The 16,394-nt window shown below is 33.4% G+C and overlaps 1 protein-coding gene across 3 annotated transcripts; it reads right to left on the bottom strand.

Annotated features, from left to right (window-relative positions):
• Positions 1-1,577: 1,577 nt before the first annotated feature.
• LOC123224133 (acetylornithine deacetylase-like) lies at positions 1,578-8,453 on the bottom strand. 3 transcript variants are annotated; one of them, XM_044647678.1, is made up of 10 exons: positions 8,001-8,450; positions 7,515-7,759; positions 7,232-7,340; positions 5,482-5,620; positions 5,343-5,400; positions 5,217-5,234; positions 4,939-5,061; positions 4,594-4,747; positions 4,463-4,496; positions 1,578-2,078 (listed from the first exon to the last, which is right to left on the bottom strand). In XM_044647678.1, exons 1-10 carry the CDS (start codon positions 8,328-8,330, stop codon positions 1,975-1,977), a joined length of 1,314 nt encoding a protein of 437 aa, XP_044503613.1. In that variant the 5' UTR covers positions 8,331-8,450; the 3' UTR covers positions 1,578-1,974. The 3 variants fall into 3 exon arrangements, with proteins under 3 accessions (XP_044503613.1, XP_044503614.1, XP_044503616.1); XM_044647679.1 differs by lacking the exon at positions 1,578-2,078 and adding an exon at positions 2,152-2,490 and having other exon boundaries at positions 8,001-8,453; XM_044647681.1 differs by lacking the exon at positions 1,578-2,078 and adding an exon at positions 2,152-2,479 and having other exon boundaries at positions 8,001-8,452.
• Positions 8,454-16,394: the final 7,941 nt, after the last annotated feature.

Genomic DNA, 16,394 nt, shown 5'->3' with positions numbered 1-16,394 from the left:
TGAAACATTTTATTAAACAAGGCTTTTATTAAGCTATTAAACAATACTTTAATGAATGATTTAAAGAAAATTCTATGTAAAAGTGAAAAGTGAGTCATGTCAGATCATATTTTAAATTCCCAAAATGAAATTAATCTATATTCTATAATTCTCACTATTTAAATATCGTTTAAATATTAAATATTAAATTTTTTTTCTCCGAATTTTAATATTTCTTTTTGACCTAGACCTCTTGGGGCATTTTACAATTGTTGATAGGGCAAAAATATTTTCCCATTGCAACTTTGAAGAGACTATAATTTTTTATCTTTTAAATTTAAAAATTCAATTTCTCATATATAGTGTCATTTATTTTTGTTAGTAAAAACCTATATGTGAAAATATGTTGGTCATTTTGCAACAATTTAACTATTTTATTTGTTCTCTTTTTCCTGTTTTCTCTTTTACCCCATTTTCTTTTTTCTTTTTGTCACAAATTGTATCTTTTCAATTTGATCTTAATCGATTTCTTGTATCATATATGACTTCTAACAACACAAATGTCTCTTTTTTGTCACCGTTGATCATTGTCTTATCTTTCTCTTCTCATCATGGCTCGATCACTCTAAGTTAGATCTCATTGTAACAATGCCTTATCTCCATTTTCTTAAGATAACAGTGTCTTGTCAATCTGATGATGTTCCTCTTACCCAAAACCAAGTTGTATGCTTCTTTCTTGGTCAATGATTGAAATATTTTTTTAAAGTTATTAGTGATAAATTTTTAAAATAATTAAAATTTTAATATATTTTGAAAGTTTAAATAGAGATATATTAGTGATTGATATTTGTATTAAGTATTAAATATAGTTTCATAATTTCAATAAAAAAGATAAAACAATCCTTCCTCAAAACATCAAATAAAATTTACAAATGGAAATAAATAACAAGTGAAAATTGATCTTTCCAGAAGGGTAGAAAATTGCTCCTTAGTCAACGTTAGAAGGTGGCTAGAAAATTTGATTGGAAATCTTGCGGATAGGTTTAGTTTGACTCACCCTTTAAAATAAGAAAAGGGAAAAGGATAATTTTCTATCCAAATTTTGGTGAAATGATAAATATATACCTATGACAAACTAACATTTTTCTCTTTAATTAAGTTTTAAAAAATTTATTTTTCCCCCCTAATACCAAACCTAAAATCCAACAATTTTCTCTTATGAACAATAAACCAATGATAGAGGAATAGAACTGAGTCATTCAGAAGATAAACTCTGAATGACACCATTGTCCAAAGATAACGACAATTGTCTAAATCTCTACACAACAAGCATTATCTACATTGGACGACAAGCATCATCCAAGGCATCCAGTAGTACTCCCATTAATAATTGATGGCCAAAAAGAGGTGAAAAAAATAAAACTTAAAGATTTGGAAGAGAAAAAATCATTTTTTAAAGTTCAAGTTCTAAGTTAAATATTAATTTTTATGAACTAACAGAAAAAATGAAATAAAATTATGTACTTTTTATTATTATTATTAAATAACGATTTTACTTTTATATTTAACGAAAAATTTAATAACAATTTAAAGATTGATGAGTGTTTAAGTTGTAAGTGTATTATTGAAATTTAGGTAAAACTTGGGTAGAAAATAGTCTTTCCCCGAAGAAAAATGTGGACATTACAAGGTAAACAATTGCCGTTTCTTAGACAGACCTTTTAAACTAAAATTAAGCTTACACACCAGTTATACGAAAACTTACATTTTCATCACAAGTGTGTGTGTGCGCGCGCACCATTTTTACTACTCACCTGCGTTTCAATATGTTGCAAAAGATTAAAACAAAAACCACATCATAAATAACAAATGAAAATTTCTGAAGCTGGAAACTTAGCTTCACATTATCTGATGTATCTGATTGTTTTATGTTGAGAAAACATGTTTATGGGTTATAATATGGTGGTGCCATTGCCACCTTGTCATTTTATTGTGTCAATCTTCTAGCTGTGAGATGATGCTGACGAAAACCTGGTATCCTTGGCACATATCAGATAGAAGACAGTACTCATTCTTGGCATGGTATGTGGACATTAAACCTGCATATACATGCAACACTAAATTAATATACAATTTTTTTAAACTTCCATGAGTTTCCCCGTATATTCTATCTTCGCCAAATAATTTATTTTTTCAGATAAGGTGAATATAAGAACAAAGAAATCATTTGTAAATCAAAAAGTTGCAATCTGTTGAAACACAACTGCAGAAGACAGAAGACAAACTAACAATTGAAAGGAGTGTCTGTGGTTGGTATTTTTGACTTGGAAATTCTGGCATAGATCTCCAAACACTATGTACAAGACTACTCCAAATTACCATTCTACATGTAAAAATCAGTTAATAGTTCCTAAGGGCTCCAGCATAACAATATCTCCCCACACATGCCACAACTTACAAGAAGTTTACTGCTTCAACAAAATATTCTCTCACCATTAATCTGTTTCATTGCTAAGAGATAGAAGATAAATGCAAAATTAGAAATTGAACTTACAATTACAACAATCTTGGCAGTAAAGTTAAAATGTGAAAAGAATATGTGCGAAGGATGCCTATGAACTAGAGAAATTCAGGTAAAAGAAGGGATGTGATTTCAAAGAGTGTATCTTCAGCTGATCCATTTCTCATTCTTCTCTCCACACTCTTAATATCTGTGTTATTGTCCAATAATTCTTCTCTTTTTTCTTCCTTGTCCAGACATATTTCCGGCATCTCTCTTTATTTACTCCTAGCAATAACACAATTTTTTTTTTGCATCTAGAAATATGATTCAAGTTTATACATAAAAAATTGCATGATGATGAGTACAATAACAGAGGGGCCTAGGTTCAATGCATCATTAGCTTAGTCAGATGTGATAGTTGTTATATTAGAACACTAGTAACCCAGGACTTATCAGCAGTTGCTATTGTATTTTTGGGTTATTCAAAATTTATGGGGATTCTGAGATATTATTTGGCTCATATGGTAATCATTTGGATTCATTTAGTTTCTTGTTGAAACAGATTTATCTGGTCAGATGGAACAACATCCCGTTACATATTTATTAAGGTCTGATGTAGTATTTTTGGGAGTAAGATTGACTTTGGGAAACACACTGAAATGAAATTTCTTCTCTTATCTTTCCCTTGTCACTCTTTTCTATATGTTCTTTCCTTCCACTTTCCTCTCTTTCCTTTTGCTCTTCTAATGGTTATACAAGTTCATACGTCTTACACTTGCTATCTTATGTTCCTATCCTACTCTATAAACTTATCCTTATAATCTGTTTAGATTCTTTTGCTATTTCTTCATCTACCTATGCTTTATTTCTCACTGCAAAACCTTTCTTATAAAATCACCATCAAGATAGCATTCCAATCTATTGGCATGCATAAACAAGGACCTTTTTAGGTGCTCCCTTACTAATATTCAATTACCTTAAGGGTCCGCATGAACCTTCACTATGAGGCTCATGTAAAGATTAAATTAGGGGCTATGATTATCAATCAAAATCTTGTATGTGAAATCTGGACACACGTGTCCCACACTTTCAATTGATAAATAACATTTTGATGCAAAATAATTCTCTATCAATGAGATTTTTAGTATTTTAAAAAAAATCTAATTTAACAATTACTCACACAATGTTTGTAACACTTTTTTAGTCATTGTTTCTCAGTATTACAATTTGAATTTACAACCCAAGAGATCCCCTAGTTAACTGGCTTTTAAAACAATACTTAAAAGAGTTTAATTGGAGTAAGATTTTTTTGTCAAAGCGCCTAGGGTCCCATCCATATCCACAGTCTTACTGAATCAGAAATTAAAAAAGTTTAAGTTGCTTTCTGAAACTATGTGAAGGAAAATTAACCAAAGAAGTAGCTAATAATGGCATCTACCTTTGGATTCTTTCTTCTACTGTTTACTTTGAATGACTCTTATTTTGATCCATGAACTGGAAAGCCTTGTCATTTTAAGAAAAGATGACACTACATGCTAGCTCATCACAGATAAGCTCCCTGGCAGACTACAACAATTCCTCTTTCTAACCCTAACGATAACTTGTTAAAACTGGCCACAAGCACACAGAATCCTAGCCCTCCCTATAAAATTCACATTATATTGACACAAACTATCCATTAAATCCTCAGTTTACAAAAAAAGTGACATCATTATGGCCAAACCCCACATCTGATAAAATCTTCCATGATTAGATGGATGGAAAGGATAGTGAAGCAAGGAATAGGAATACGACTATCTAGACTATAATAGCAGACAATGGATCTTATTTTCACTACCTGGACGTTATGAATGGTACACACCAAGTTGCAACAATAAATAATCATACTTAGGCATAATACAAAAACTATGGTCTTTTGACTTTCTACAATTTATAAAAATAAAAAATGCAAACTGCCAAAAAGTAGAAATGATATCATACCGTAGCCTGCAGTCTGAACATCGAAGCCTTTGTCCTACCAGACACACACACAAAAAAAAATAAATAAATAATAAAATCAAAGAAATGTCAATCTAACAAAGCACATGAACAGAAAATTTTAAATCTCTCACTTGCAGTTCTCGAATGAGTGGTAAACTCCCAGTGATTGAATAAGGTTTTACATGCCCAACTGCCTCTTCAGTTGCCTTGCAGAGAACATGAAAACCTCGAGAGTCAAGATTACAAGCAACTCCAGCATTCGCCTCATCAAAAGTCAATGTAAGGCTGCAAAAAGAAGTGCATATCACTACTTCATAGCATCACAGTAACAGATCATCTTGGACACAAACATAAATGGACTAAAAATATTGCCACCAAAAAGCATTCTCTAAACAATGGCATAAAAAACTAGAAAAACTCCAGATTCTAGATCTGGAAAAGCTCCCACGAAAAGTTAAGTAAGAAAGAAGACACACCTTCCTCTCATATTTTCATCATGTAGAACATATTTTGAAACTGGACCCCTTGTATCCAGCTTCTCTATGTTCTCATTTATGTCATCCACGTATTCTTGTAGTTTCTCCATCACATCTTTTACACTGCAAAAAGTATCAAAGTGTTGGACATCATAAACTACAACCTAATTATCTTATTTGAATAGAAAAAAAGCTTGCATTTTTCAGAAACTAACTTGAAAGAACAAAAATAAAACTAATAATCTAATAATTACAAGGAACAAAAGGCACTGACTTACTTGTAGAAGGGAGTTAACCTGCAAGTCCAAAGAAAATATATAAAAAATCATGTGAGACATCTTTGTATATCAATGGCCTTTTCAATTTAAAAAGAAAAGAAAAGAAAATCTGACTAAATTATGAACCTGACATCTCCTGATACTGTACACTCAAAAGGAATTTGATTAATACCACCTCCTGGATCTGCCACATAGAACATAAACTTCATAAATAAAAGCATAATTCTTTCCTCCAATAGCTTACTACTTTAAAGTTCCAACTCACAATGCCATTGGGTTGGTTTCATGGTTGATGGTGTTGCAAATCCATAGACTTGCTCCTTTGGGTGAGGTGGAAAGTCTCTGTAAAATCTTGTTTGGATTTCTTTAAGAGCCTCCATGGCCAGCTCCAAAGGATTAATAGCCTGCAGATGTCCAACGACAACCATAACATTAATAGATGAGTACACACTGATCATGTCATTTCAGATTTTAATTTACCATTTACCAATATCATTTTCTACTCGGTCAATTGAAAGCATCACCCAGAAAGCCTCAACCAAGAACTGTATTTTACTTTGGCAAAAAATACTCTTCAAGTACTTTTTGCAAACACTAAATTATCATAAGATCTCTCCCCATTTAAATTTTCAAATGGAAGTGCTTTCCAACTCTATCCGCATAAGTATTTTGCCTATTGCTCCCAACTCGGTCTGAGTTTGTTTTTTGTGAAGTCGGACTAAACCCAAGCTATAGTATGCGATTCGACTAAAAAATGAGCCAAACTCAAATTATATAAAAATCGGTTCAAAACAGTTCGTGAGCTATCTATTGATTTGGCTTGGTTTGAGCTAAGCCACAACTTATTTAGAGCTGACTCAGATGGCTTAAAAGTTTTTCTATTTATCCACTAAGTAATAACACTCTCTGTCTTCTTATCCATCATTTTTACTGACTTTTTTCCATTTATACAAATAACCCACAAAACTAAAAACTCACCATTTTCTCTTACTTCTTCTCTTACTTTTTCATTCACACAAGAAATTAACAAAACTCAACTCTTCATCACTCATTAGTCACTCTCTCTCCAATCTCCATTTTTGTTCCTCCCATTTGTTTCTTTTTTTTTTTTTTTCCTTCAAACATCACCATTTTGAGATGAAAACAATCAAACAAACATAAATTCATCTTGATCTCGCTCCTTTAAACCTTCATTCTTATTGTCTCACCAAATCGATGGTTGTTGTAGTTGGTCAAAGTCTGTCTCACTGACCACGATTTTGATTACACATCTTTGTCTTGCTATCATCACCTGGTGTACCATATATTTTCAAGTTTTAATTTTTAATGGTAAGAACCCTAATTGAAACCATTGTTTGTTAATTAATTTGTTACAAAATAAGTTTGGTGGTCGCATTCAATCAACTGGAATGTTTGAGGATAGTAAAAATATGATGCTAGGCTGTTGGCATATGTAGATATCATGTGATGTTGAATTTGTAATACGAGTTAACGAATGAGGTTATCTTTCTTTGTTGTTTGCTCTATATAAATTATCTTAGAAATGAATTTGTAACATTTAGTTTGTAGATTACACTATCAACTCTTATAGATTAAATTTGTGGCATCTAATTTTTGGTTTTAGCAAATTAATTCGAGCCACAAACTCGAGTTGTAAATTCGAGTTACGAATTTACGCTGTAAATTCGAGCTACGAACTTGAATCAAGTTACAAACTTCAAATTTTTCTTTTGAACCGAACTCGAACCTTTCTTTGTACTGGCTCGTCGAACTCAAGCCAAATTTGAATCATCTCTAACACCTTTCGAGCCAAATTCCAGCTAAGTCATGTTCGGACTCAGTTTGATTCAAATCCACCCCTAATTGCTCCCTCTTCCAGAATGTGAAATCCAAAAACAGGAAAACACTCCAACAGAACTTTTTAAACTTGATAGAATATATAGTAATTAATCAATTTCCTATAATGGAATCAAGTTAGAAGATGACTGTAAAAAACAAGTATTATAATGGCATACCTTATGTGCTAGACCACTGTGAAAAAGCTTCCCAGTCACATGAAGTTTCCAAGGAATAATACCTCCTGTACCGATGCAAGGTTGTTTATCTGCTGTGTCAATCCAGTAACTGTTGAGAGAAAATCATATCAGACAAACACCTTTAGGACCTCTCACGTCCACACACACAAAAAAACTTACAAAAAAGGAGACATTAACGTGATGCTTCTTCATATTTATTATAGTAATTCCATGACATGTTTCATAGGAAATAGCTGAATTTAACTCCTGGTCAATCACTTACAGAGGACCTCCCTTCAGTTTATTGAGAAGCCCATCTTTCACAAGTGCATCCACACCAACCCCTGTTATAGCAGAGTTCTCTTCATTAGCTATGAACACTGCCACCACAGTCGACTTTAATCTCGGCTTGGTCTCCCCCAACCTCCTCATTAGCTCAGTCACTAGAGCAACGTGTCCCAAACAATCAGTAGTACCACGGCCGCGAAGCTTTTCGCCATCAATGCTCAATGTAAAAGGATCAAAGTCCTGCCCATACATAATCATATTACGCACGATCATCACCAACCTATTTTATTTCCTATACACACACACTCACAATTCACATTTTTCTATGCAGACTTTAGAACAAAAATCGAAATTTCCCATAACAAATTCAAAATTAAAAAAAAAAAAACATTTTAACATAAAAACAATCCTGTTGGGGACCAATCCATATTTAACCCGCAATTCTGAAAAAGAAAAGAGATCAAAAGCAGAAAAAGCAAACCCAATCATTAGGATTAGCAGTGACAACATCCATGTGCATGCCAACAAAAGACAGGACTTTTCCTGGCTCGGTTCCTGGATACTCCACAATAAGATTTCCTCGACCGGGAAAATATGTGACATGGTTAATAAGCAAGGGGCCTCCTCCACTGGTAGTGCTGTAGGGAAGAAGAACATCGAGAACGTGTTTGACCACCCTGTCCTCTTCTGGGATCAACTCTGGAGGGTTGTTTTGGACAAACTTGGACTCGCCAATGAGGTTAGTGAGGAGAGAAACGAATGAGTCCTTACTCAGAGTGCCTAGACTTTCTCTGACTTGCTGAGAAGCCATCGGCAAACGCAGAGATTTGAACAAATTTTACGCTACAATAGATTGGCTTAGTTGATAGTGACGACTGGCTTCGAGAATCGTGGGCAGTTTTTAACCTATTGCTATTAATAATGGATTCCGAAGGAAGGGAACCGATTCCAGGCTTATAGGTCTAGGCCCGATATGATTTGATAGGTTATACCTATAATATTTACAATTAAAATTAATAAAGTATATCAATTGGTCAACCAATCAATTATGACCCATAAAACATTATATCTTTGAGAAGTGCTCTCATTTCTATTTTAGAATACTAAGAGGTTGCAACAGTACTGATGTTTTTCGATGTTCAATTTTAACTTGCTAATACACTAGACATTTAACTACAAAATTTATTATATTTTGTTTCATATCCAACCACCAAAATGATCTTCTCATATCCCGATATATCTGAAAGTGTAAAGAGAACTATACACATCATTGAGGATCTTGTCTCTCAAACTTTGATATTAGAGAACACACACGCGACCTCTAAATCTCATAATGTCTCTATCATAGAAAAATTTATACGATACCCTCGGTGACTTTCTACCTTACCTAAACACACTAATCAATTGATACTTATCCACATAGATCTCATCCAAAAGGGTTGACTAAATCTGAAGGCTTGTCAATTGCCTCATGATTCCCTCGATCTGCTCTTTCATCAATTTCTGTGGTAACTCTTAGCTAGTGGTAATTTATGGAAAAACTACATTTCAACTTAAAGTATCTACAACTACGTTAGCCTTACCCAAATGGTATTTGATCTCACACCCATTATTTTTCACTAATTCCATCCACTATTTTTGGCTTATATTGAGCTTTTTCTAGGTAAAGAAATACTTGAGACTCTTATGATCTATGTATATGTTACTGTTGACCCTATACAAATAGTGTCACCATATCTTAAGAGCAAACACGACGACTATCAACTTAAGGTTATATGTCAGGTATTGAGTCTTGTAATCTTTCAATCGACATCACTTTACCTTTCTACATCAAAACCACTCCTAAACCCTTATGTGAGGCATCAGTAAAGAGATCACATTCTTCGCTTTCTATTGGCAAAGCTAAGATGAGAGTTGATGTTAACATCATCTTTAACTCTTAAAAACTCTACTTGTAGGTATTAGACTGCCTGAAAAGAATCTTTACAAGTTAACTCTATGAGTGATTAAGCTAGCTTGGTGAATCTCTCAACAAACCACTTGTAATAACTTGCCAACCAAAAGAAACCCCTTACCTTTGTGGTTGTCTTGGGCCTCTGCTACTCTAACGCAACCTTTATTTTGCCCGGGTTTATTGAGATGCCATTTTGTTGAGACTACATGTCTAAGAAAAGCCACTCTGTCTAGCCAGGACTTGCACTTGAAAAATTTAACATACAACTGCTTCTCTCTCAACCTACGAAGCACAAACCTTAGATGTTATGCATACTCTTCTCGAGTCTTAGAGTATACTAGGATATTGTCTATGAACACCATAATGAACTTGTCTAGGCAATCTTGGAAAATTCTGCTTATAAGGTCTATAAATACTAATTGGGCATTCGTTAACCCGAATAACATAACCACAAACTCATAATGCTTATATCTAGTTTTGAATGTAGTCTTAGGTATATCTTACTCAGTAACCCAAATCTAATGATAACCTAACCTCAGGTCAATCTTAGAAAACACTCATGTACCCTTGAGTTAATCAAACAAGTCATTAGTCTTAAAGACTAGGTATTTATTTTTTACTGTGACTTTGTTCAACTCCCGTAATTGATGCACATCTTTATCAATCTATCTTTCTTTTTCACAAACAAGATCGATGCACCTCACGACGAGTAGTTTGGTTTGATTAAACCATTATCTAATAACTCTTGTAGTTGTTTCTTTAACTCTTGAAGTTTAGTTGGGGCCATACTATATGTTGCCTTAAAAATTGGTACAGTGCCAAAGCCAACTTAATGTTAACTTCACCTTTCTCTTGGGTACAAACCCTAAAAGACTATCAAGAAAAACATATGGAAGTTTTTACACCACTAAAGTATCTTTCACATTTAGGGTTGTTTCCTCATATTTGTTAATTATATGTGCCAAATATGTGATGTATCCCTTGCTCAACATTTTTCTTGCCTTGACACTATTAATCATTATATTGAGAACTCGTCTTCTATAAAGTTGAACTACTTACCATTATCTAGGTTGAACTGGACCTTTTTCTTCTTACAATCTATCTCTGCCCTATATTTGCTTAAGAAGTCCATGTTGAGGATTACATCAAAGTTAGACATATCTATCACAATCAGATCTACAACCAACTCTTAATTCGTGGAGAAACCATCTTTCCAATCAACATATGGTTATTATGGATTTTGTCTCCATCTGACATCTCTATACTAATTTGTGAGACTATTGTAGGCTCCAACCGTAATCTCTCTACTATGTCACTAATAATGAGACATTTATAACACCATAGCCAATCAATGCATACAAATGATAAGAATGAAATATTGACTAACCCAACACTATTGTTAGGTTAGCCTTAACTTGAGTTTGAGTGGTTGCATACATTTGAGCTGTACTCCTTTAATTATTTGCTTTGTTGGGGTTGGTACTATTACCGGTGTACACTCTTTAGCAAAATGGTCTGGTTGCTTGCACGTATAACATACCCTTTAACTGGCTAGGTACTTATCGATATGTTCTGCCCATATCTGTGGCAAGTAAAGGTATCATTATGCCTTAATTGATCCTCTCTCCTCTACTTTTTACCTTTTAGTTCTTTTTATTTCTAGGTTGGAAGAACTTCTTACCTTTAAGATCCATACTATTACTATCTCGATTGCCACCCTTTTAGTTGCCACATATAATTATCTAGTTTTGTCTTTGGGGTGGGGTTATTGGCACTGGTTGGTCAAGTATACCTTTCTCTTAAATTATCCTTTATCTCATGGCCTTTGACCTCAATGCTCTGCCTAAGGCCTCTGATAAAGATTTAGAAGGATTATTTCCTTTCATGACATCTTTGGTGATATCTAACCTGAGTTTTCCTAAGAATTCCTCAAACTTGCCCTTGTCTGAACTGGTTACTTTTGGAGCATACTTAACTAAGGAGTTTAGCTTGGTAAAGAACTTTTTCACTATCATACAACCTTGCTTTATGTGGAGAAACTCTTGGGCCTTCACAAAAAGAATATTCGCAGATAGGTACTCTTTCTCAAAAGCTCATCTAAAATCAACCCTAATCATCTTTGACACTCGATTGACATGTTGGATCTTATCTATATCTGTCATGGTGTAAACCTTTAAACACATCTACTACTTCCAACAACTTCTTAGTTGGTAATTCATAAAAACTACACTACTTTTGAAATAAGAGGGCTAGTGTCTATCTACTAGACTATAAATAGGATGAGCCTAACCTCTGCTACCACCCACTATCTTCAACCTGGGTGCTTTTATGCCTATTTTGTCTAACTAGATGGTAACTCTACAACTGGAGGTTGGTTTAGCATTGGTAAGACATGAACTGGGTGTTTAACACTCTTAAATGCCTTTATATTCTACCTAAGAATGTCTTTAACTATTTGACACATAGTTTCACTATTTATTGTTGGTACAACTAACATGTAGGATGTCTGTCCCTAAGGCTTAGCTTGGCTTATCTTATAGTTAGGGACCTTTAGGGCATCATTGATTAACCTCTTAGACCTCCTTATCCAAAAATGAAGTCATGATTCAAGCACATATATCACTTTAACTAAATACAAGTTTATTATAATTACAACAGTAGGTGTACGAGGGCGGTCAATGTTGTATAAAGGGCTACTTTCCTTTCATAACTCTATTATGCATTTTTAGACACTCTGGAATTAAACACTTTTCTAGGTTCCAAAACCATTCTCTAATAACATAAATATAACACTCATCTCTAGATATATACCCATACATAGAATATGATCCAAAAAGACATGCACAATTTGACTATTTAATTTTAAAACCATGAAAGCCAATGTATGGTAGTAAGTGAAACATGAAATACCTCATTTATTAAACTTTATAAATCAAAATGTCTAAAAATCCAATCCAACAGTTATTGCATAATAAATCACAAAACCATAACTAAAATGGCAAAAATACATAAATTGAAAGAAATATATAAAAAGCCAAATTTGCCCTTTGCCCTTACGTAACTACTTGCTAGATTGTTGGCTCCTCTGCATGTCTTGTTACTCACCTCTATTTACAAGACAACAAAAAAGAACGTATGTGTGAATACACTTAGTAAGTTGGTGACCTCTTGACACCCCAAATAAAATGTAAAACTGATACACTTGGCATTCTATTTGTAAACTTGGATATGGTCATAACTTGGCACCTTCATGCCCTAACATAAGACACCCATAAAGGTTAATAAGGACTAAACTAAAATTGGCATATATTGATGCCTTAGTTAAAACGTAAGACATCTTGTATGTCACCATTTATTATGCCTTGTGCATATATCATATGGTGTGTTGGGTTAGCTAATAGGGACACCCTAGTCCATGGGGAAATATAGCAATTGTTCTTCCCTTGCCATATATGTTAGTTATGAAACTATTGTCTAAACCATCTTAGGATAACCCTTACATTGGGTATGTATGTCATTTATCTTGCTGACCACATAAAGAAATATTTGAAAACCATAATCTTTTACCATGCATATTTGAGCAGAACTAAACTGAGTGGCTAATACATCTTAGCGCCGAGTACATAATACATCTCATAGGTATCTAGCCCTATCATTTTCATGTAAATCACCACTTTTGCACATAGCTGTTGGCTATCTAGATGTGTACCACTTTCCTCAACTTTTTTTATTTTTAACCTAAATCTAACATGATTGGAGTCTTGTGGCATCTTCCACATAGTTAGACATTCTTTCTAATTCTAACTATTTGTCTTTCTTACTAAACTCTCTTATTCTTTCTTTTTTTTCTTTTTCTTCCTTTTCATGGTACTTGAATTAGGGATAAAATGGTCTTTTACTACCACACAAGTGTGTACCTAAGGTGCACTCTTATGTTCCTCTAATTAGGCATGTTGTCCATTTTTGGAAAGTCACACAAGACATGCTACACGACTACTATATGCCTTTCCTTATAATAAGCATACGAAAGTCGGGGAATATTCCATTTTGTTTGATAAACACATAGACATGTCTAAGGCTATACACAGTCATGTGTTGTGATCCAGAAATCGCAAAAGCTTATGGATTTTTTTTTTTCATATTAACTTCTGGCAATACTATCACATCTCAAAACTTAGGGAGAGTATCTATGCATCATAAACATATTTTATCAATACACACAAAACCATCTAACATCACAAATTATAATTGTTCTTTTATCACTAACCTCTATTCATCGTTCAATAGCAAACTTATGGCAAAACAAGTGATTCATCATCATATAATCATATACAAGTATTGCAAAATCATCATGTTATCATGAAAATTGTTCAGAATATCATAACCTCTAATTACATGCTCTAAATTCATTTAAAACATGCTTGCCAAGTTGAGGAGAAGAGATCAACTTACTTGTCTTCCTAAGACTGCTTAAGTCTTCAATGGTAATAATTTCCAACGATCGAAGTTTTTCTCTATGACCAATTACCTCTTTTCTCTCTCCTTTCTTACTATTTGTGTAACTGAGTGTGAAAAGAATGATGAAAAATTAGGTTTCACTTCTTTTTATATTGCCTCTTGGATATCACAGATGGGCATATAACCACTATACATGGGCATACATTATGTCACACAACTATGGAAATCCTCTAATTTCGTTACAATTTTGATCTTATCTCAAATTCAAATTTTTATGATGATACACAAATGTGTATACCCTTACACATAATCGTTTATCATTCTAGAAAACATTAATTAATTTAATTAAAAAAAAAATACTAAAGTACCCTTATTAGGCTTACTTGTAGGTGTTACATGATGACTATCAACTCAAAGTTATGTGTTGAATACCTGGTCTCATAATTCTTCAACTATTAGAAGGCATATGCTATAACTTTATCCTATTGTATAAACACTGCTCCTGATCCATGATGTAAATCATCTATAAATATGTCATACTTTTCGTCCTTTATTGGCAAAACTAAAATGGAAGCTAATGTCAACCTCATTTTTAATTCCTAAAAAATTTACTTACAGGCATCAAACCATCTGAAAGGAACATTCTTGTGATTCAACTATATGAGCAATTAGGCTAATTTAGCAAAACCCTCAACGAGCCGCTTGTAATAACCTACTAACCTAAGGAAACTCCTTAACTTCTTAACTATCTTAGGCTTCTGCCGCTCTAATACAAACTCCATTTTACTACGGTTTATTGATATACCATCTATTGAGATCATGTGTCTAAGAAAAGTCACTCTGTCTAGCCAGAACTCGCACTTAGAAAATTTGTCACATAATTGTCTCTCTCATAACCTTTGCAAGACAATCCTCAGATGATATGTATGCTCTTCTAGAGTCTTGGAGTATACTAGGATGTCATCTATGAAAACCATTATAAACTTGTCTAAACAATCATGGAACACCTTGTTCATAAGGTTCATAAACATTGTTAGGGTATTGGTCAACCTGAAGTTCATAACTATGAACTTATAATGCCTATATCTAGTTTTGAATGCATTTTTGGGTATATTTTGCTCGATACCACAAAGATGATGATATTCTAATCTCAAGTCAATTTTGGAAAACACTAAAGCACCCTTGAGTTGATTAAATAAGTTGGTAATTCTCGAAAGGGGATAGTATTCTTTACTATCACTTTATTCAACTCCCAATAGTTAATGCACAGATCTATCTTTCTTCTTTACAAATAAGATTAATGCACCCCAAGGTGAGTGGCTTAGTCTAATGAAACCATTATTTAATAGCTCTTGCAACTGTTTCTTTAACTCCTTAGTTCAGTTAGGGTCTTCTGTATGGTGCCTTGGAAATTAGTGCTATGTCTAAGGCTAACTCAATGTTAAACTTGATCTCTCTCTTTGGTGCTAACCCTGGAAGACTATTAAGGAAACTATTTTGGAATTTTTGTACCATTAGAATATCTTTCACATCTAGGATATTTTATCTGATCTGTTCACTATGTGCGCCAAATATACCATGCATTTTTTGCTTAAAATTTTCCTGGCCTTGACATTGTTGATCATTATGCTGAGGACTCAACTCTCTCTAAAATTAAATAGCTCACTATTATCTAGGTTGAATAAGACCTTATTCTTCCTGTAGTTAATCACTGCCCCCATTTTTGCTCAAGAAGTCTATACCAAGTATCACACCAAAATTAGGTATATCCATCATAATTAAGTCCACAACCATCTCTTGGCCTTCTAGAGAAACTTTCTCTCCTATCAACATGTGACTCATCTGGATCTTCTCTTTATTGGGCATCTTTATATTGATCTACGAGACTATTGTGGACTCTAGCCTTATTATCTCTACTATACCACTAATAATAAAACAGTATGTAGCAACAGAGTTAATCAATGCATACAAAGGACAACAATGAAAGATTAATTGACCCATCACTACACCAGAGTTAAAGAATGCTTGTTGGGTCTATGACTTATATATTAGTAGATTTTACTAAACATTTAATAAAATTAAGATGAAAGTAATACAAAGTGACATAATAACTTGTATAATCAAAGAATGTACCAAACTTGATGGCTTCAATGGTATATTCCATTGAACTATCATATTGTAGAACCATATGCTTTTTCAGGTAGATATCCTTTTGCTTTAATCTCTTTTTCAAAAATTTTTTTTTTTTCATTTTGCGCAAGTTCAACTTTTTAACTAGGAATCTTCTGCTTTATTTGTAAAACACATTCGACTTTTTACCACTTCTAAAGCCTATGCACAAAAAATTTTTAAATATAGAATCAAAAGATGATATGAATTCAAGGCCAAAGTCAGTAACAATTTTATTAGGCCTAAACTAAGGTAAAAGATAGCATAACAAGCACTTACTCAACTTATATCCTT

The sequence above is a fragment of the Mangifera indica genome, chromosome 8 (assembly GCF_011075055.1).
Source record: "Mangifera indica cultivar Alphonso chromosome 8, CATAS_Mindica_2.1, whole genome shotgun sequence".
NCBI classification, from domain to species: Eukaryota; Viridiplantae; Streptophyta; class Magnoliopsida; order Sapindales; family Anacardiaceae; genus Mangifera; species Mangifera indica.
The sequence above is the reverse complement of the archived record's forward strand: the minus strand, read 5'-3'. Positions and strand labels throughout refer to the sequence as shown.